General features: G+C 43.2%; 1 protein-coding gene across 2 annotated transcripts in view; it reads left to right on the forward strand.

Annotated features, from left to right (window-relative positions):
* The first annotated feature begins 1,190 nt into the window (after positions 1-1,190).
* LOC137326918 (MAP3K7 C-terminal-like protein) overlaps positions 1,191-22,567 on the forward strand; it is a 67,596-nt gene continuing 46,219 nt past the window's right edge. The window contains exons 1-4 of one of the 2 annotated variants that reach the window (XM_067992299.1): positions 1,191-1,280; positions 8,713-8,780; positions 8,888-8,952; positions 9,436-9,550. In XM_067992299.1, the coding sequence (XP_067848400.1) occupies positions 8,768-8,780; positions 8,888-8,952; positions 9,436-9,550 (193 nt within the window). In that variant the 5' untranslated portion in view covers positions 1,191-1,280; positions 8,713-8,767. Of the gene's footprint in view, positions 1,281-8,511; positions 8,781-8,887; positions 8,953-9,435; positions 9,551-22,567 lie in introns of those variants that run through there. The other variant, XM_067992298.1, reaches the window with a different exon arrangement.

The raw sequence follows: 22,567 nt of genomic DNA on the forward strand, positions 1-22,567 counted from the left end.
ATGACACCGTTTGTTTACTGTATGTCACTCAGTCTTTAGCTAGATTGATCGAATATCTTCCATGATGTAAATAAGATGTTTGACTGGTTTTGGCCAATTTGGACTCGTATTAATAAATAATGCAGGTTATATTAATATATAGTAAGTTGTGTACCATTGTGTCATGTAGTCCAATAAGGTCTCAGGTTTGACTTCTGTTCAGTCGCAAATTTCTGATCTTAGTGGGAGTGGCAGCAGGAAGTGTTAAATTTGGCACCAACTTACCTCAGCTAGTAAGAGAAAAAAAATCAGCAAGAGTTTGCACTCGTGATCACTAGCAGTGACACCGTTTGGAAAATGCATGTGTAAACATTGGGTGAAAACAGGATTGGGTTCAGCTGTGATCCTCCCCACGTTCAAACAGTTTGTGGCACTCAGTCGCTAAGGTTTTGTGTGAAGAATGGTCACTTGGCCAAATCACTGAAGGGCTGCTGGTACCTGTGTCACTGATACCCAGCTTAATTCAGGGCCTTTAGGACAGAAGGTGAAAATTGGTGAAAAAATACACATTGTTGGATTTGTAATTTAATAACAATTTTATTAATTTTTGGTTAACACAGTTTAAGTACAGCATGCATGTTAAAAGCACCAGAAGAGTACTAGTTACACAATATTTGGTCATTTATGAGTCGTTATGATCTGGAATGCACTGACTGAAAGGGTGGTGGATGCAGATTCAATCGTGGCTTTCAAAAAGGAATTGGATAAATATTTGAAAAGAAAAAATTTGCAGGGCTACAGGGAAAGAGCAAGGGAATGGGACTAACTGGATTGCTCTTACAAAGAGCTGGCACAGGCCTCCTTCTGTGTTGCAACGATTCTATGATTCTATTCTATGATTGAGTCATCTGGACATTATTCTATCAGTTACAGTATCTTGAATGAGAGGAGAAAATCCTTTTTTATTAATCATGTTTAATTGAAATCTTATTTAATATCAAAGGGAATTAACTGGAGGATAATTTAATAAGAAAATAATAAGATGAAGAGTTGCAAATTAGTTTTGTTCAATATTGACCGTATTGGGAATTGACTCTAGTCTGCCACAAGAGGGCAGCAAATAATGCCTCCAGCTTGGTGAGCCAGTCTTGGTTAACCATGTGATCTTTTGGTTCTCTGATCGTATTCTCTCTGGTCACATCCTGATTGAGACCTTTACAGCTTTGCCGTACTAAGTTTAGAGCGAGGAAAAAAAGAGCACAAGCAAGTAGTGAGAAGGTAAAACAAAGAAGAAAAGAAAGGTAGGTAAGAAAAATGGGAGCTCTGTGTTTTATGCTCCAGTGTTTTATCTGGGGAAATCAGTGGACCTTTTGCAGTATTCTCATTCAGAAGAATGATATACTGGAATCACAGTGAGAAGAGTGTTGGACTGGCTGGCAACATTTACTATTGGTCTTTTGTAATTGGTTAAAACAAATGTTATAAAGAGTGCATTTTTTTCATTTACAGCTAGCAATTTGGTCATGTTTTTCACATAGTTAAAAAAATAATTTTGACAATTTACAAAATGTGCTAAACCCCTGTTGAGTGGCAATGAATATAGTTAAGCTCACTGAGATCTCAATCCAACCGAATAAAATAATTTTGCTGTTAAATAACTAGACAGTGATAGGGATCAGCTGATAACTGTGGACTAGTTTAAGATGTAAGCAGTTTCTATTTATATGAACAATACTTTGGTGATTGAAACCACGGGTCTGACAATCAAAAATTCTTAAATACACATTCTTGTACAACGCACAAGTGTTCTTTGGGCCTATGCCCCTCAAGTTTATGGTACACCCAAGAATGTATAAACATTTGTATAGCGCTTTCAACATAGAAAAGTGTCCGACAGTGCTTGACAAAGACGTAAGGAAAATATAACACTGAGCCAAAGAAGGAAGGATTAGGAGGGGTGAGCAAAATGTTGGTTAAAGAGTGGGTTTTAAGGAGGGGGGAAATGCAGAGGCAGAGCGGTTTAGGGAGGGAGTTCCAGAGCTTAGGGCCTAAGCAGTTGAAGGCACGTCTGCCAATGTTGGAGCGATGAAAATTGGGGATGCGCAAGAGGCCAGAATTAGAGGAGCACAGGGATCGTGTTTTGTTGTAGGGCTGGAGGAGGTTACAGAGATAGGGAGGGGTGAGGCCATGGAAGGATTTGAAAACAAGGATGAGAATTTTAAAATTGAAGCGTTGCTGGACCAGGAGTCAATGTAGGACAACAAGCACAGGGGTGATGGGAGAACGGGACTTGGTGCGAGTTAGGATACGGGCAGCAGAGTTTTGGATGAGCCCGTTTATGGAGGGTGGAAGGCCAGCCAGCAGAGCATTGGAATAGTCGAGTCTGGAGGTAACAAAAGGCATGGATAAGGATGAACAGTCTGGCTAAGCCTGAGACAGAGCCCAGAGCCTCAGTGGTGAGGGAACTGAGTTTGTCGTGGGGACAAAACATGTTGGCTTCAGTCCTCTGAATTTTCAGCTGGAGGGAGTTTTGGCTTATCCAAGACTAGATGTAGGACAACCAATCAGACAGTAAGAAGGCAGTGGAGTGGTTGAAAAGTAGAGCCAGGTATCATTAACGTATGATGTCACCAAGGGATAGCATGTAGATACTTCGACTGTACTGTCCAGCCCCGCAACCCCTACCACCAAGAAGGACGTGAGCAGCAAAAACATGGGAACACCATAATCTCCAAATTACCATCCACATCACACACCATCCTGACTTGGACATATTGGTTCATTCAGATTGAGAGATGGGGGTTCCAGGCTAGAGTGAGATGAGAATGGGGCTATTTGGCTTTTTGAGCAAGGGAAAGGGGAATGCAGTGAAGGCAGCTAAATGGATGGTTTCTATCTTGGTGACAAAGAAATCCAAGAGCTTCTTGCACGTTAGCAGTGAGGGTGGAGGGGGCAGGGACAGCGGTTTAAGAAGATGGTCAGTAGTAGAGAAAAGGAGCTTTGGATTATTTTTGCTCTCCAGGATGATCCTAGAGTAGTGGGAGATCATGCAGAGAAGATCAAGGTTCTGAGCTTGATGTGGCTAAGCCAGTTGTGTGCCAGGTTTGCTTAAGTTTTTTCCCCTTGCACTTGAGGGAGCAAAGAATGGGCCCGTACTGGGGGAATGACAGGAATTGGAGACAGTAAATGTTTTGCTGGGCATGAGGGCATCAAAGTACAAGTGACGGAATGCTTGAGCAAATCAGCTGCAGAAGTATTGTGGCAAATGGAGGGCCAAAGGCTAGATGGTTGGGATTTAGAAAGTACTGTTATAAGTGATTTGTGGGGAGAGTTTTCTCCAGGTGTAGATGCTGAAAGAAGTGAGGTTGAACAAGGGTAGGTAGACTTGGGTGTGAAGGATACAAGGAAGTAGTTGCAGATAGCCTGGTCTGTGATCAAGACCATGGGAGTGGTGAGGCCACAGGAGCTGGTGGTGAATATGGGTCGGAAAGTTTATACGTAGGTCGAACAGGAGAGCAGTGAATTCAGAGAGGAGAGGATAAGGGGAGCTGAGGTGAAGATTGAATTCACTGTCAATGAGGAATTTCTCGGAGTAGAGGCTGAGGGAAGAAAGAAGCAAGGACATTTCGGGGAGAAATTTGGGGTGGGACTTGGAGAGTGGTAGATGATGAGGATTGTAAAGGAGGGTAATGAAGAATGGAACAGGATGAGGCACTTGGAGGAGGAAAAGGTGCCAGAGGAGAAGGGGGAGAAACCAAGACTCAACTTGATGATAAAGGTCTTGCTGCTGAGGTGAAAATTGAAATCATTGTTTTGGCGAGTCAGGTGGTGGAATGTATAGCCAGACGAGGAGGCTTCAGTAAGGGAGAAGGTGTCGCCATCCACAAGCCAAGATTCAGTAAAAGCCAGGATATTAATCAGATCATCTGCAATAAGGTTGTGGATGGCAAGGGCCTTGTTTGTGAGTGAGCAAACATTTTGGAGGGAAATGTGCAGGAGTGGTGATTGCTGATCTATCAGCAGGATACAGTGGTAGATAGGGTGTGTGATAGAAAGGAGGCTGGTGAGGGTAACCCCAACGGGTACACTGGGTAGAAAGATCAGTGAGAGTGGAAGATGAGGCATTGGGATTGCTGCTCTTAAGGAGGCAGCAATGAGTGCCACAGTGGGTCAGAGAAAGCCAACCAAAGCATCCTATAGTGGGTAGTTGTGGACTTGGTCAGGGGAATTTCAAGTCTGAGATAGTAGCAGGAGAGAAGGAAGGTGGAGGAATAGTCATGGTTTAGGGTAGGGATTGGGGGCAAAATACCTGAGAGGGGAGCGATGAAAGATAGAATCGCTGGGTGGGGTGAAAGAGAGGTGAGCGAGGCTGAGAAAGGTTGTAAAAAGGGCGATAGAGGTTATAGGCTCAGCTGCAGAGTGGCAACCACAATGTGTGCACGAATGGACACAGGATGTTCTGGGTTATATAGTCATGGCAGAGGTTAGGCGAGACATGTGGCAGTTTTAAACTAAGGGCAGGGAGGAGACAATGAACAGTCCAGAGTTGAGGTCTGAAGGCCAGAAGGCTGTAGTGGGATGAAGTCCACTTATACACAGAATAGGAGCAGCTTGGAACAGCCACCAACCAAAGAGGGAGAAAGGACCAGGTTCAGAGTCAGTAGCGGAGGAGATGGATCCAGGAGCTGTTGTAGGATCAGAGTATCAGTCGATGTGCCGATCCAGTGAATTCAGAGAGCTGATCAACCTCTGGACCCCAGAGTCAGAGTGTCCAGCAGAGAGTCAACCAGGAGCCACAAGAGGTTAATCCGCAGGTACGTAGTGGCCTCAGATGCTAAGAGTGCACACTAGCAGAGTTAATGCACCAGCAGAGGAGCATGGAGCAATGGATGTGAAACCCAGCAACCAAGAATAGCAAAGGCTGGGGAACCAGGGAGGGTGAAGGATAAATTCAAGGGATCATTGCAGATGAGGAAGATGGTCTGAGTAACAGTAGGCGGTGAGGAACAGATTAGACTGAGAGAAGCTACATGAGCGTAAGGAGCAGGTCCAACGCAGGCCAGCGAAGAGCGATAGAGAAGTTCTGAAGGCAAAGTAGAGCAGAGCAGACTCAGCATAGGTTCATTTAATTCTTTTTGTTAAACTGCATGAATTTAACTCAATCTTTCATTGAAATTTCAACTTGATCTGATACACCCTTAAGCTGTAATACATGTTAATTTTTTTAATCCTTTTCTCCTACTGCTGCTTCCCACCATCAACTTTCCATCTCCAGCTGGGAAGTGCAGGACATGAAACTGTTGGCTGTTAGATAGTGTGCTTTAGAAGAATAGAGCTCAACCTGGCAGCTCTATGAGATAAAATGCTGTGACATGTGTGTGGTGTTTTGTTGAGCAGCAGGAATCAGCAGGTGAAATGTCGGTCAACCCTGGAATTTGAATTTGCAGGTTAAAGCTACAGTAGTCTAATAATTAAATATTATCATTTGGATAATGCTCAAATTCTTGTTGGCAATGCTCAAGGACTATATGTGGTGCTCAGTGATGCAAAAAGAATTCAGTGATAGTAATCCAAGGTCACCATCGTTGGAACATGATCAGAGACCCATTAAATAATCTATTTATTTGATAACTATTTTTGTTTCCTGCTGCTCACAAAACAAAAATAAATTGGTACAGGGTATATTTTAAATAATAGCATGAGGACTGATAAGCACAAAGCCAACTAAAGCTTCACTACGTTACTACACACTTTATGTTGGAAGACAAACTAAAAACAGCAGAATAATTTAACTGCCACAGTGTTGCGCACAAGTTATGCCAATCTTATTTGCTTTGAATTATTGATTACGTGAGGTTGTATCCTTCAATCCAAAGGAGCTACCAAATAATAAAGCACTTGCTGTGGATTTGATTTTCATATAATACTTTTTATGATCATGTATTAAGTATTACTAATTTAATTAATTTTTACGTTAAGTTCTTGATATATTTTACTTGCTGTAAGAATCAAAACAAAATTATATGTAGAAGTGTTCAGTCTATTATCCATCATTAAAAAGTTGAAGAACCATTTTCCTAGTACAGTCCTAGTACTCATACAATACAGATAACTGTACTTCACGTGTGTATATTTAACAATATCTACCACCATTCAGTAAACAAGGAGGTAAACCGCTCACAATGATCAAGAAACACTTACACTGCTTTTCATCTTACCTTTTTACCAACAAACGCTCAAGATGGTTAAAGTACACATGCAACACCATGCGAATATAAGTATTGAGATCATATGCCCAAGGACGGTGTCTTATTACTCATTTTTATTCACTAATCAAAAATGCAATTATCCACATCTGGATTCCTAATTAGCCACGTGCACAGAGAATAGCTGAACATTGTAACAAAGAAAGCTCTTCTCGTGTGACCTCAGTTAAGAATGCTCAGGAGCACTTCACTGTGATACAACCTTTTGAGTATGAAATGTACAATGTTGTTTACTAATAGGTGCTGCTTTATGAATTTACTCATAGTTTAGTTGTTTGAATTTTCTCTATCTTCTACATGAGTGTTGTTTCTGCAGTACTTCCGCAGTTTTTCAAATAGTTGCATTCTGACAAAGTCTATTAGTGGAGTTCTTTAGGAGGCTTCATTGCGGGAGGAGTGGTGTTCCACAGAACGTTATGTAAATTTAAAACCTTAGCAGTATTACAAGAATTGATGCAGCCTCTTTAATCTTCCAAAAGACTAAACTTGAAACTCTAATTTAATACCTTCTGTCTTCAGACGCCAACACTCAGTGAAACTCAACTCAAAAGAGGCTATCTATGCATGCTTGGAAATTGCTCTTGTTATTACTGTCATAAACTTTAACAATAAATACTTCAGGTGCGGCACTTAGGAGAATTTATAAAGAGTGATGATGCACTTACAATTTATTATCTTATTTTTGGGTAGTTCATAAATTTTCTGCAAATTCTCTTCTCATGATGTGACACAGCTGTGGTTTTGTGCCAGTTTGATACTGTTCCAGGAATTGTGGAAAAGTCACACAATATTAAGAAAGCCTTTTGACAAGAAAACAGGAACAGTATGCAAATAATAAAAATGTTGAAAAGCCCTAATTAAACTCATATCTTATTAAAGAGTGAAATCTTACTTATATAGTGATTCTGACTTTGCACTGTATTTAGTCCTGGCGGTTATGCAGTTGCAACATTGCATAGGTTTGTTCTTGTTAACTCCCCACTTGGTGTTTATCCTCTATATCTTCACTTAGTTTTCTGTAAGGGCAAACTCTCACACCTCTATGTATCCTTCTCCTGATGAGAGAAGAGGCCAAACAGGCTCCAGGACCATAATCAATGGCACTTTGGGCACAGTGTTCACCGGCAGAGTCTTCCTGTCCTAGACATGAGTCACTCAGTTTCCCTGCCTGCAGTGCTGCTGAAAACTGTTGAAACTCCTCATGTGCGATTGGTGAGTTCAACCAGCATAAATGCGAATGAAAGATGTGAAGTAAGCATTTAGTCCCTTGAGATCAGAAGGAGATACTCAGCCTCTCAGAAATACAATTACAAACAGTACAGTTGCACATTTTATTAAAATTATATTTGGACAAATAATATTGTAGATGTTAAAAAGAAAAACATGTTTGTAAATGGAAACTTTATAATCCTGTATTATTTTTGGGCTGTATGCTGGAACTTCATCTGGACCATGGAGTGGATAGGATGAGGTCTTGTGCCCTACACCGTGAGTTCTTAAGTCAGGAAAGGGTGCAACAAGACACCAGGTGCTTCCCCATGGAGATGGAAGAAAAATTGAAGGGCAAGTCAGCTGAGGTCACTCTCATGCATTTGTTAGCGGCCAATTCCAGAATGGCATTGGGAGAAGGTTGATTCCCTGCCCAATTTGCTAGAGAATGGCACGTGGCTTGGGACAACCTAAAAGAAGAGGGGCTATAACAAAAAAGGGTGATTATAAATAGCCGCTGGAGCCCTCAGCAGATTAATTACTAATCTATCCAGCTAGCTTTAAATCTTTATTTGTTTTTAATCACTTCTAATTCTACTCCGCTGTGCGGTCTCCCAAGGGACGGCACTCATTGCCAGCCTCTCTAGTCTGTTATAAGACTCTAGTGGTTCCTCGATGTTTTTTCAAAAATAAACAAAAGTCACTAATTTCACTGACAAATCATGGGTGAAAGTTGACTGTCAAATTCAGCAGCAAGTGCTATAACAGACTGCTGCATCTCGAAATGTGGTTATTTGATATGTGAGTTGTAGAAAACATGCCAAAATATGTTGAGGATTTTCATGTCAGATGAGGCTGACACCTGTCATTACTGTCATTCAAGTGTTATTCATTTCAATTGCGCATACTACTATTCTGTCATATTGTGCAGAAGCACAGACACACTGAGCCTCAGTTTGGAAAACTGCATCATGGTACATTTACGTACTGTTGCAGCTGCAGTCCAAACTGGCTATGTCACCCTGAGCTAATTGGGGTCATAGGCATTTTTACTGACTGGAGTCATGTTGTTTAAAGGAGTTTGCTGTAGCAGGCTGACACAGACAGGGTCATGCTGACAATATTTTTCTAGTTTAAAGACAGTTTGTTTGTGCTTTAAAGTTTCTGAACTGTCAACAAAATGATAGGAGACAAATCAGAGAGAGGAATTTCAGCCTGTGTTGTGCGAGTGAATAAAGTTCTGTGCCTTTTTTCGTAGGAAAGGGAGGGAAAGTACGGCTGACAGAAAGCAGGCCTGAGGGAGCCCAGAGCCCATGGGAAGTGCAGGTAACAGCATGCTGTCCTAGCAGCTGTTTCAGCGTCTATTACACTGTCAATTTGTTGCCATGCAGCAGGTGCTCTATCTCACATTTAATCTTTAATGCTCCGCAAAGGCAAAGACCAGGCAAGACACAAGTCCGTTCAGAACTTTGCATCGGCAGGTGTGGAATTGTGCAAGGTAAGACAATAGGGGCAAGCTGTGTGTATGCTTTAAAGTGGTACCATGTTTTTATAACTAAAAAATTAATATTTTGCACTTAGTTTTGTACAAGTTTCATTGTCTATTTGGGCTATCTTTCTGATTACTGGCAATTAATTTTGCTTATCTTGAACTTTTATGAATTATAAAAATAAATAGAATACATGAAACAGTGCAATGAATTCTAAAAATTATTACTCAGAAGGAAGGCATAGAAAATCCAGTGAACTCTTCTGCTTTGTTTCCCAGCTTTGTCATTAATGATTATTGTTTACATTACTTTTACCATCTTCTATTTCTACATTTGATATTAGAAGGGGATAGGGAAATCACTCTGGATTCCATTTAACAGATACTGCTCCAGCAGAATAATTGCACTTACTTTACATGCGCGGTGCTAAAAAGGTTTTCCTAGTAAATGCCAGGAATGTAGTGAATTGCAGTACCAATCTTTCCTCACAGTTAAAGAACAGAAACTACAGTCAGACCTCTAGTCCCATTGGCCATATGATTACCACAAGAAGGCTACCTTCGGATAAACCTGTCCACATTTCTTTGAACCTAGATGACCTCACAGGTATGTCAACATATTTCAGTTACAAAATGTTAAGATGAATAGGTTCAAAGTTATTTTGCAATCCTTCAGTTAACTTTATCTTTATAAATCAACATTTGTAAAACTGTAAAATTATAAAGATTTTATAAAGGGGCAGACTACAAAAGATTTCACTTTTAGGAAATGAAGGGAATTTGAAAATGTTAGATGTTTTGTACATGGGAAAGGAGACAGATTATAAAATATAATGGATGTTGTCTTACTGTAATCGAATGACTGATAATTTATTGCAGCATTTTTGAGCACATTCCAGTGATAATAGTTTTTAAAGGTGCAACAAACAACTGTAAAGCTAATTATGCATGATATTTGACAATCAGTTCAATTATTATTCCTCTTCATTTTAGTATTTTGCCTATATTGTTCTTCTTTTTCCTGCTTCTGTATATTTTATTTGTAAGTAAATCCAGAATAGCCATTTAACCAATTCAAAGTCATGTCTAACGTTTTCTGTTGTTTGAGGTGATAGGCGATGAGGGCATATTTTCTGTTCCACATAGTGTATGGCATCAGTGCAGAACAAGCACGTGAGGGCTAAGATATAACACAGAGATACATATTGCCGGATCCCTGCCCATTGTGCACAGTGCACAATCTTCCTTTCAGTCTAGCTAAAGTGTTTTCGCACAAAATGTGCTAGAGCTTCATTTAAAGCAATGGTAATGGCAGCATAATAAGCACGTGCTCAATTCCCATATGAAATGGGTGATGAAGGTCAGGCCAGTTCTGAGCTAACAGCACATGACTGCTCAAGGGGGAAACAGCTGGATTTCCACAAGTTCATTTCTGAGAATTACATTTCTAAGATCTTTCTTTTTGATCATTTTTTGCATTTTTTTTAACCCAGATTTTTTGGTAGCCACATTTTTGATTGCTAAATCAGAATATGGGAATTTATTTAAATTCTTCTGTTCTATGCCATTTGGAGAAGAAAGAAAAGGATGAAAGGTGGGATGTGAGAGAGGTTTACTTGCACTGGAGATGGGTTATCCACATTTGCCCTTATCCACGCAGTAGTATGTGTAGACCTAGTCACACCTACTTAGGAATGCCTGAGGAAAACTGCTATCATGCTCTATTTCACCAGTGAGGAAGTGATGGAGGTGTTCTTTCTGCTGACATCTGATCTGCAAACCAGGAGCAATCAAGGACGCCATAGTTCTGAACTTATGTGCATTATGCTTCCAAGCTACTACAATGCACAGTTGCGCCAAGCAGGTTATTGATGCATTGGTTGCTAGCACAAGCAACTTCATCACTTCCTCCTTGAAAACCAGCAGCAGAATGAGAGGGCATAGCAATTTCTCTGCACTGCAGGGTTCAGTGAAGTCCCGGGGCATCATTGATGGCACCCAGGTGATCATTTGGGACCTGACATGCAGTCCCATGGCTTTCGTGAACTGCAAGGGTTTCCACTCTATAAATGTACAGTGGTCAGTGACCAGCAACGTAGGGTCATGCAGGTCAATGCCCACTTCCCAGGCAGCAGTCATGACACTTTGATTTTAAGAGTTCTCTTTGGCCTAAGCATGGAGCAGTGGAAGAGACAGCTCACTTGCAGCCAGTGACAGAGTAGGACCCTTTAAATGATCCAGAAGACATCCCTGCTAAATCTGCAGCTTTGCAGTCACAGCCACTTAATGCACTAACAGACCTATTCAAATATGCACAACCTTCATTAGCATTGTCCCCTGCAGCAACTTAACTACTTTGATCTGCTAAGACCTTATTTTGCACCATCAGAAGAAAACTCTCTGGTATAGCTGTTATAAAGTGTAACCAAATTTAATATCTTAAAAGTGATGAGTGTATGCACCTTATGTGTTTTACCCAGTGTTTCCCTTTGGTGATAGTGTGGCCTATATTTTCCAATATCGGTGCAGTTTAAATTTGAATGGTTGGAAGTGGGTTTCACAGTTTCAGATGGAAGTACGCTTGTTTCACCTAATTTTCTGAGATGCAGATTTGGTTGGGTGCAGGAAGCACACAAGTGGTGGGAACAGAAAATTGAATGTAGGTAGAATTTGAAGTATGGAGGAGAATTAAAGTGTTTCTGTCATGTACACTGCTGTCAGTGGCTAACTGGTGCTGGCCACTTTCTGGGACATCTACTGTCATTTGAGTAAAGGGGCCTGAGAGACACCAACCTTACCTGTGCCTGCGCCAGTCTTGTTTCTGCTGATCCTCTAGCTAGCAGCCTCCTGCTTCTCCACTGCCACCACTACATGCTCCTGCTCAGTGATTCACCCAATGCATTCTCCTTGAACTGACTATCTAAGTCCCCCAGGGTTGATGCTCGCAATAGGTGGATTATTAATTCAAGCAATCTCAATCCAGCTCTCTGGAGATAAATCCATTGTAGGGATTGACCCTCAAATCAAGAATTAAAAACCCTGTTTTCCTGTGGACCATTTGATGCATTTTGCATCACTATTGGAACAAAATGGTTCAGCATACACTGGGGCCGATTTTCATTAACATTACATTAGAAAAATGAGACCAGTCAGGGTATAACGGAACACAAAATAAGGCTGAATTCTGCCTGACTGCGGCCTATTTTTGGCCCTGTTCCAATTCATGGCTGGGTTTGGGCTCTTAAAACTGACAGAAACTTCATTTAATTCATTTAATCCTGCTGGCACCTGCACACCCACATCTACAGAGAGAAGTGAAATTACCTCATGTTGGTGCTGGTGGAGGCTCCTCTTCCCAGAGTAGACACCTGATGGTGTCACTACGATATGTGAATGCCTGACTAACTGTTATGCTGGATGGTTGTTCACAAGTATCTCAATCACTACATCATGCTTTACACGGCACTCATGAATGAAAGCAATGCCAGGGTGATCAAAAACCAACATTGTCACATCGGCCACATCTGCCAAGATGCCACCAACCATGTCTGCAGATTCTGACATATGTGGCTGGCACAAATTATGGGGACTTGTCTTTGAGTTTGAGTCAGCAAAAGGCAGATGCAGTGCTGTGCCATCTGCTCCAAAGACATCAGTGGCTACCATGCAACATTGGCTGGCTAAGTAGTGCCAGTAATGGTCATCTAGGCCTGAAATGTTCCTGCACCTCCTTGCAGACATGCTGCAATGTTGACCCAAGAGGTTGGTGCCATGGAATAGCACAGAGAGCAACCCTCCTCGCAACTACCTCATGCAGTGCCGCTCCAGCATCCACCAAGCAGGGGGCCAGATTCTGAGTTCCTCCATCACTTGTCTTCAAACACATTTAAGATCTTAAGATTCCCCTTCCCTTAAGAATCTGCACTTAAGATTCCCTTTCCCTTCATTTTTGCCTTCTTCTTTATCGCCTGCTCCTTCACCCTTGGCAAGAATGCTAATGGGTTGAGATGTCCTTTGCGGCTCTCCAAAGGCTTTTGGAATTTTTGTCTCTATTGTGACGCTCTCCTTTAATTGTCATATCCCAGTAAATTGACTTGCACCTAATCATATAAATAATTATGCTAATGAGTTTACACCGGAGAATTGAATTCTATTTGTACATGACTGTTTGACCAGGATTTGTACCAGTTCATAACCATTTAGAACTGACTTAGATCTGTAGATGGAAATTGGCCCCACATTTTCCATTTGTGCCTGTGTCTTTCAATGACACAAGGCAAGCTGTCATTCATAGTTACTGTTGGCTAATTTTTAAACTACAGATGGCACTGGCACCTCAATTTGTAGTAGTTCAGCAATCAGGATTGTAGATTGAGAGAGGATGGAAAATGTGGGCAATTTAGGTATTATACCTTTACGTTTGGGGGAGGGGCAGGGTACTGTGAGTTCAGAGTTAAAGCATGTTTTCGGAGTAATAGAAAGAAGCTGAACATTGTGTCTGACCCTCATTGTACTTGATGTTGGAAAACTTTATGATGTCACCTTGTGGAAAAGAGGAAAACCTAGCACACATTGTAACAATGGTAACACTGAGCTCTAGAAGCTGACATGCAAAAAGACAATTAAATAGACTTATAGAAAGAAAGGGACATTGGAGAAAACCTAGTGATGTCGCATGGTGTTGTCAGGGCAAAAAGCACCAATGACCTTCTTGTTCAGTTCAAATGTCATAGTCTGTTCTCATTACCTGTGCCTCTCTATCTCAGTGCCAGGCTGCTCTTACTCAGTACAGGATCTTTCTCACTCATAACTAACATTGCTAAAAATAGATTAACTGACCATGCATCTAATTACTGCTGGTGAGACACTGCTTTGCACAAAATGGCTGCTGTATTTGCCTACATAATAACAGTCATTGCACTCAAATTGAATTAATTGTTTGTAAAGTGCTTTGGAATGTCCTAAGAAATGTGATAAGTGTTATTTATTTATTATTCACTCAGCACCACTGTCTCTCTCAGCATCTGTGTCAGGGTCTCACTCACTCAGTGGTATCCCTTATTCAAAGCAAAACTGTCTCTCATATAGTGCCAGGGTTTCTCTACTTAATGTCAGTGCTGGGAAATCTCTTATTCAGTGTCCTGGACTCTCACGTAGTGCCATTGTATCTCTTACCTAGTGCTAGGGTCTCTCTCTCACTCAGTGCTAATGCCAGGGCTTCTCTCACTCAATACTAAGTTCTCTGTCACTCAGTGTCAGTGCCAGGGGGTCTCTGATTCAGTGTTAGTGCCTTGGCTTTTTTCACTCAATACCAGGTTCTTTCCCACTCACTGTCAGTGGTTCTTTCACTCGATGCTTCTCCACTCAGTACCAGGTTGTGTCTCACCTGCTGCTAGTGCCAGAATCTCTCTTAATCAGTGCCATTAGCAGGGCTTTCACATTGTATGCCAAGGTGTCTCTCATGGCTTTTCACTCAATGTCAGGGTCTGTTTGATTCATTGCCAGGATCTTCCTCACTCAGTGGTACAGTCTGTCTCACTAATTGCCAGCATCTGCCTCATTCAGTGACAGGCCTACTTCATGTGCTCAGTCCCATGGTCTCTCTCACTCAGTGCATCTCCACTCAGTGTGAATGTCTGTCTCACTCAGTGCCAGTGCCAGGCTACTCTCTCTCAGTGCTTGACTCACTCTGTGCTTGGGTCTTTCTCATTAAATACTAATGCTAGGGGATCTGTTGCTTAGATTTTCCTCTTGGGCATAGCTTACACTAGAATAACTATTAGCAGGTTTTAGTCAAACTGAAATGCCAAGGCTGAAGGTGCAAAGAGATAAGAGGAGACTAAGGGAAAGGAATGAGTCTACAGGCAAGTGACAAAGCAGCTGAGCACTTGACCTCCGTTTGATCGGTGCTGAAGTGGAGGTGGTACTGCCAGACACCTTTGTTCCTCCAAACCGCTCACTGTCTCCTATCCCCCGATATAGTCCCCACCTGTACTCCCTCTTGAGCCTACTTGACATACATTTGGTCTGGTTATCCTTCACTAGATCTGGCTCAACTATGTTAAGTATGACCCCTTCACCAGCAATGGGCAATAAATATGGCCTTGCCTGCGTTGCCCGCATCCTGAGAAGAATTTTTTTTGAAAAGAGGAGTTGTGAGGAGGGTTGTCCTCCATGACACTACAGGCACCATCTTTATAGGTCAGCATTACAGCATGCTTGGAAGGATGTGGAGCCAAGTTACAGGCCACAGCTGGCTGATATTGTCACTGGATGTCCTTTTCCCATGCCTTATGGTAGCTGCAGGTGTTCTTGCAGCAGGTGGCACATTCGTCTACTTCTCTGCTGACCCAGACCCTGAGAAGACGGTTCCCCATGGCCATTGCCAGGTAAACGTGCCAGAATTTGCAGAAATGTGTGGCAGCATCTTGGCAAGTGTGGCCAACCAGTTAACGCTGGCTCTCAATCATCCTGCCATGCCTTCTTTCATGGAGGGCTGCTGAAAGCAATACGTATGGTGATTGGGTGCTCTGAGGACTCACCAACAAAGGTCGCACATTCAGATATCTTAGTGATGCAGTTGTGTCGGTTGTTTCTGCTTCCTTTTGGGAACAAGAGGCTCCACTGGTATTAATCATCTGTCAAAATGAGCTATGTCGACAGATGTGGGTGCTGGCCATTGGGTATACAGCACTTCTCGCAGAGCTGGCTCTGCCTGACATCCTTCCATGAGGGTCCTCTTATTCCATACACATCAGATAGAGCTATTCCCATTTGAAAATCTATTGGTGCCAGTAATGGCAGGGGGGGTGGAAATAAATAATCTACCACCAGCCCAAAGGCTTTTGAGAACCTCATTGCCAGCAGGAAAAAAAGGAAACATTATTAAGAAATGAGCTTTAGGGGCGGCTGGCACCACTACAGTGCATACGGGAATCTGAGTTTTTTGTGGATAGCACGTTTCAGGAAGTGGTCAACCCATAGCTACAGGGAGTTCAGGAGGAGAGGGAGTGGGTAACCACCAGGCAGACTAGGAGGAAGAGGCAGGCAGTGCAGGAATCCCCTGGGAATGTGGCACTCACAAATCGGTATTCAGTGTTGAATACCAGTGAGGGTGATGATACCTCAGGGGAGTGCAGTCAGAAGCAAGTTCACGGCACCTTGGGAGACTTGGCTGCAAAGGGGGGCAAAAAAAATTATAGAAATGCAGTTATTATAGGGGATTCGATAGACAGGTGGTTTCTGCAACCGCAGACTTGAGTCCTGAATGGTGTGTTGCCTCCCTGGTGTCAGGGTAAAGGATATCACTGGATGCAGGACATTTTGCGAGGGGAAGGGGAACAGCCAGAAGTCGTGGTCCATGTTGGAACCAATGACACAGGTAGGAAAAGAGTTGAGATCCTACAGGCAGAGCTTCAGGAGCTAGGAAAAAGATTAAAGAACGGGACCTCAAAGGTGGTGATCACTGGATTACTCCCAGTGTCACGTGTGAGTGAGTACAGAAACCGGAAGATAATGCAGATGAATGCGTGGCTGGAGAAGTGGTGCAGGAGGAAGGGCTTCAGATTCCTGGGTCATTGGGACCAGTTCTGGGGCAGGAGGGATCTGTACCAGCAGGGCAGGTTGCACCTGAACAGGGCTGGGACCAATGCCCTCACGGGAGGTTAACTAGTGCTGTGAGGGAGGGTTTAAGCTAATTTGGCAGGGGGATGGGAACCAGGATGCAGCAGCAGAGAGGAGAAACAAGGCATAGAAAACTAGGAGGGACCAACAGAATAAAGAATAGTGTAGAAAGTGCAGGAATTAGATGGAGGAAAAAAGCAACGCTGACTAGCATGGCATTGGAATGCATGTGGGTTAATGCGAGGAGTGTTACAAATAAGGTTGATGAGCTGCAGGCACAAGTTGCTACATGGAGTTATGATATAGTGGCTATAGCGGAGACCTGGTTTAAACATGGGCAGAAATAGGAACTAAGCATTCCTGGCTACAATGTATTCAGGAGGGATAGGGAAGGAAAAAAGAAAGGATGAGGGGGGTGGTGGCAGTATTGATCAAGGATAACATTATAGTTTTATAAAGGGACGATATACTAGAGGGTTAGAGTTAAGGAACAAAAAAGGAGCTGCTACATTGCTGGGTGTTTACATAGTGAGAAGGAGAAAGAGGAGCAAATCTGTAGGTAAATTTCAGAGAAATGTAAAAATGAAAAATGTAACAGAGCAGTAATAGTAGGGGGCTTTAATTACCCTAGTATAGACTGGGAAAATACAGTGTAAAGGACAAGGGGGTGAAGAATTCCTAAAGTATGTACAGGAGAACTTTCTTAATCAGTATGTTTCTAGCCCAACGAGGGAGGAAGCAGTGCTGGATCTAGTTCTAGAGAATGATGTAGGGCAAGTGGAGTGTGTTTCAGTGGGAGAACATCTGGGTAATAGTGATTGTGATTTGATTAGGTTTAAAGTAGTTATGGAAAGGGACAAAAAAAAATCAAGGGTGAAAATACTCAACTGGAAGAGAGCTAATTTCAGTGATTTGAGACTGAATCTAGCACAGGTGGACTAGAAACAAAGATTGGCCAAGAAAACAGTAAATGAGCAACAGCAGGCCTTCAAGACGGAGATAGTTCGGGTACAAACCAAGCATATTCCCATAGAGAGGCAGTATAATCTGAATGGTACTGTTTTGAGGGGGTGAAAGAGCAGAGGGACCCTGGGGGTACATATTCAAAATCTTTGAAGGTGGCGGGGCAAGTTGATAAGACAATTGAGAAAGCATATGGGACACTTGGCTTTGTAAATAAGGGCATTGAATACAAAGACAAGTAAGTTATGCCAAACCTTTACAAATCACTGGTGAGGCCTCATCTGGAGTATTGTGTACAATTCTGGGCACTGCACTTTAGGAAGGATGTCAAGGCCTTAGAGAGGGTACTGAGGAGGTTTACCAGGATGATACCAGAGATAAGGGACTTCAGTTATATGTAGAGATTGGAGAAGCTGGGATTGTTTTCCTTAGAGCAGAGAAGGTTAAGGGGAGACCTAATAGAGGTATTCAAAATTATATGGAGTTTTGATAGAGTAAGTAGGGAGAAACTGTTTATTCTGGCAAGTGGGTCTGTAACCAGAGGTCATAGATTTAAAATAATTGGCAAAAGAACTAGAAGGAAAATGAGGAGAATTTTTTTCACCCAGAGGGTTGTTAAGATCTGGAATGCACTATCTGAAAGGGTGGTGGAAACAGATTCCATTACAACTTTCAAAAGGCAATTGGACATGTATTTGAAGAGGACTAATTCACAGGGTTATGCAGAACAAGCTGGGTTGTGGGACTAAATTGGACAACTCTTTCAAAGAGCTGGCACAGGCACAATGGGCAGAATGGGCTCCTTCTGTGCTGTAAGATTCTATGATTCCAGGACACCAGTCTCAAATGGATGTTCTTTACATTTGGTGTCCTGCACACCACAACATCTGGAAATGGCCTGCAGAGCTGACATGCCCACAAATTAAATGTAACTCCCACCTGTTTGAGGCAGGGGCTTCTACCCAAACTAGTCCTACCCACAAGAAAATGCATGAGGATACCAAATCAGCAAATTTCTGGAGAGGCGGAACTTGGTTGACATAGCTGAGCCAGATCTGATGACAGATGACTAGACCAAGTGTACTCTAGTATGCTCAAGAGTACGGCGCTCTGACTTTGACGAAGATGGAGACTACATCAGGGGAATGGCAAGGTTGGACGATGATGATTGGAGGAACAAGGCTGTCAAAGGCAGAGGCGAGGGAACAGTTAGATATTCCACTCTCACTACGTGCCAAGGTCTATCTCACTCACCATCAGTGTCTGGATCTCTCCCTCACTCAATGTTGGGATCTCTCACTCAGTGTTTCTCCATTCAGTGCCAGGATGCCATCTTACTCAGTGGGCCTGAACTCTGAAATGCATCCGGATTCATCAAGTGGGATGCATGCGAAAAGCACAGTAACCGACAAACACGGGAAAGATTAGGGGGGAGAAATGGCCATGGTACTTTTATTCAGTGCTAGTATCTTTCTCAGTCGGAGTCAGTGCCAGTCTCTCTCACTCAGTTTTTAATGCCAAGGTCCATCTGACTCAATGCCAGGCTGTCTCTGTCTCAATGCCAGAGTTTCTATCACACAGTTGCAGGGTCATTGTGAATTAGTATCAGTTTCTCTTTGACCTAGTGCCAGGGTTTCTCTCACTTGGTGTCATTTCCAGGGTTTCTCTCACTGAATGTCAGTACCGGAGTCCCTGACTCAGTGCCAGGTTGTCTCTAAATCAGTGCCAGGATCTCTCTCATTCAGGGCCTGGGTCTCTCTCAGTCAGTACCAATGCCACCCTCACTCAGTAATAGGGTCTATCTCACTTAATACCAATGTCAAGGTCTTGCTCACTCAGCACCACTGCCTCTCACTCACTGTCTCAGTGATAGTGCCAGGATCTCTCTCTCGCACAATGCCAGGTTTTCTGTTCTTCAGTACCAGGTTGTGTGTGACTCAGCACCAGGGTATCTCTCACCTAGTGCTACAGTCACACTCTGTGTCAGGGTCTCTCTCACCTAGTGCTACAGTCACACTCTGTGTCAGGGTCTCTCTCACCTAGTGCTACAGTCACACTCTGTGTCAGGGTCTCTCTCACCTAGTGCTACAGTCACACTCTGTGTCAGGGTCTCTCTCACCTAGTGCTACAGTCACACTCTGTGTCAGGGTCTCTCTCACCTAGTGCTACAGTCACACTCTGTATCAGGGTCTCTCTCACCTAGTGCTACAGTCACACTCTGTGTCAGGGTCTCTCTCACCTAGTGCTACAGTCACACTCTGTGTCAGGGTCTCTCTCACCTAGTGCTACAGTCACACTCTGTGTCAGGGTCTCTCTCACCTAGTGCTACAGTCACACTCTGTGTCAGGGTCTCTCTCACCTAGTGCTACAGTCACACTCTGTGTCAGGGTCTCTCTCACCTAGTGCTACAGTCACACTCTGTGTCAGGGTCTCTCTCACCTAGTGCTACAGTCACACTCTGTGTCAGGGTCTCTCTCACCTAGTGCTACAGTCACACTCTGTGTCAGGGTCTCTCTCACCTAGTGCTACAGTCACACTCTGTGTCAGGGTCTCTCTCACCTAGTGCTACAGTCACACTCTGTATCAGGGTCTCTCTCACCTAGTGCTACAGTCACACTCTGTGTCAGGGTCTCTCTCACCTAGTGCTACAGTCACACTCTGTGTCAGGGTCTCTCTCACCTAGTGCTACAGTCACACTCTGTGTCAGGGTCTCTCTCACCTAGTGCTACAGTCACACTCTGTATCAGGGTCTCTCTCACCTAGTGCTACAGTCACACTCTGTGTCAGGGTCTCTCTCACCTAGTGCTACAGTCACACTCTGTGTCAGGGTCTCTCTCACCTAGTGCTACAGTCACACTCTGTATCAGGGTCTCTCTCACCTAGTGCTACAGTCACACTCTGTATCAGGGTCTCTCTCACCTAGTGCTACAGTCACACTCTGTATCAGGGTCTCTCTCACCTAGTGCTACAGTCACACTCTCTGTCAGGGTCTCTCAGTGCCAGGGCCTTTTTCTCTTGCAGTGCCAGGCTCTGTGTGTGTGTGTGTGTGTGTGTGTGTGTGTGTGTCTCTCGCTCTGTCACTCTCTCTCATTTTTGCTTCGTACCAGATTCTCCCTCACCTAGTATCAGTATCATAGCCTTTCTCACTCCGTGCCAAGGTCTGTCTCACTCAGTACTTCTTTCATTGACTGCCAGGGTGTGTCTCTCATTCATTATCAAGTCTCTCTTACTCCATGCTTCTCTCAATCAGTGCCAGAATCTGTCTCACTCAGTGCCGGGGTGTCTCTTTCTTTCTTAGTGCTAAGGTCTTTTTCATTCAATATAAGGGTCACTCGCAACTAAAATCAGTGCTTGAGTCTGTCTGTCTTAGTGCTGGGGTCTCTCTCACTCAGTGCTTCGAGCATTCAGTCAGTGTCTCTCTCTTGCTCAGTGCCAGGTTTTCTCTCTCTCCATCTCTCTCTCAATGCTATGGTTTCTCTCACTCAGTGCCAGTGTCTCTTTCATTCAGTTCCAGGTTTCTCCCAGAGTGCCAGTTTGTGTCTCCAACAGTGTCTCTCTCACCAGGGTGTGTCTCTCTCTCTTTCTCTCTCTCTATCAGTGCCAGGGACTCTTTCATTCTGTCATTGCTGAAGAAAGGAGTGACTCTGGGAGATCTACAGTACTTAGGGACTAGAAGCAGAGCAAAGGGACCCGGGAGTATTGTGGGGGTGGTCTGGGGTGGGGAGGTAGGGATCCAAGGTTTGGGAACATTGTTTAGGTCGAGCACTTGAGAGCACTATGGCAGGGGTTCTGTTTTAAGCATTCTTCAGGCTGAAAGCACTTTGAATTCAGGTAATTCCCCGCATTACTCAGACTTTCTTTCATTTTTTTTTAGTTTTCACAAACAAAGCCACATCAACCCTCATTCCAAGCCTTAATAGCCTGCTTGTAATGCCTGGTCCAGCCTGGTTTTCACACCTTTGTACAGCTGGAGGCTTTTTAAAACACTTTTAATACATTTTAAAGCACAAACTTCTAAAGATTCGTGCTGCCACCATTTGTAAGTACCAGTTTTTAAAAAAAAATCAGAGGCCACAGCAGGAAAGGAGTGGCAGCAACAGAGGAGTGCCAGACATCCCTGTAGGTAGGGAGCAGGACACTCAGGCAGACCACCAGAAGTCAGGAGGTGAACAGAGGCCTTGAAGCCACGATTCCTTTTTTTGGGGGGGTGGGGTAGGGGGAAGAGATGCGATTCTGTTTCATCCACATTGGCGGGCCTCTATTACCTATCACTGGTTAATTGATTGGTCCAGAGCTCTGTCAGTTTCATTAATTTAACTAATCGGATCTCCAGTTCAGACTAAATGGATCGTAATCAATGTTTTAATAAAGGACAAATAATGTATCTCATAACAAAGAGATACTCAACAAGCATGGGGCCCTTGTCTCTTTATAACTGTTATCAATCAAAGGAAGCTTCGAATTGAAATGTGTTTTAAACTGCCTGCATATAATCTTGATAGTTGTGACATATACCCACGAACGTGATAGAACTTTCTGGATTCTTTAAACCAGTGGTACTCATAATACTTGGGGAAGTAGGTGTAGAAGGATGTGGAGAAAAGGTGGGCAACTTTGCTTAAAAAGAGCTACCGAGGCTAACAAAGTGGCATGGCAGACTCAATGGGCCATATGGCTAAATGTTCGTATGGTATGCATCTTTTAAGGGAAAAGTGGATAAATATTTGAAGATACAGACTACAGAGAGGGAGAGTGGGGCAGTGGGATTAGTTTTGGTTGCTAAAGCAAAGAGCCGGCACCGTCACAATGGGCTAACTGCCCACCTACTGTGCTGTAAACTTCGGTGGTTATATGGAATGCTATTGACAACCAGAGCTATTCAAGAACTTATTGTGCAAATGAAAGGGCTCCATTCACAGTATAAAGTAAAAAGTTCCATTCCTCATCACAGGCCTTAATTTTATACATTTGTGGGCAGGCCTTTCCAGCCCCATAAATCCTGCTCATTTGCACCAAAAGCACAACATCAGCATTTTAT

This window comes from Heptranchias perlo, chromosome 11, assembly GCF_035084215.1.
Source record: "Heptranchias perlo isolate sHepPer1 chromosome 11, sHepPer1.hap1, whole genome shotgun sequence".
NCBI lineage: Eukaryota > Metazoa > Chordata > Chondrichthyes > Hexanchiformes > Hexanchidae > Heptranchias > Heptranchias perlo.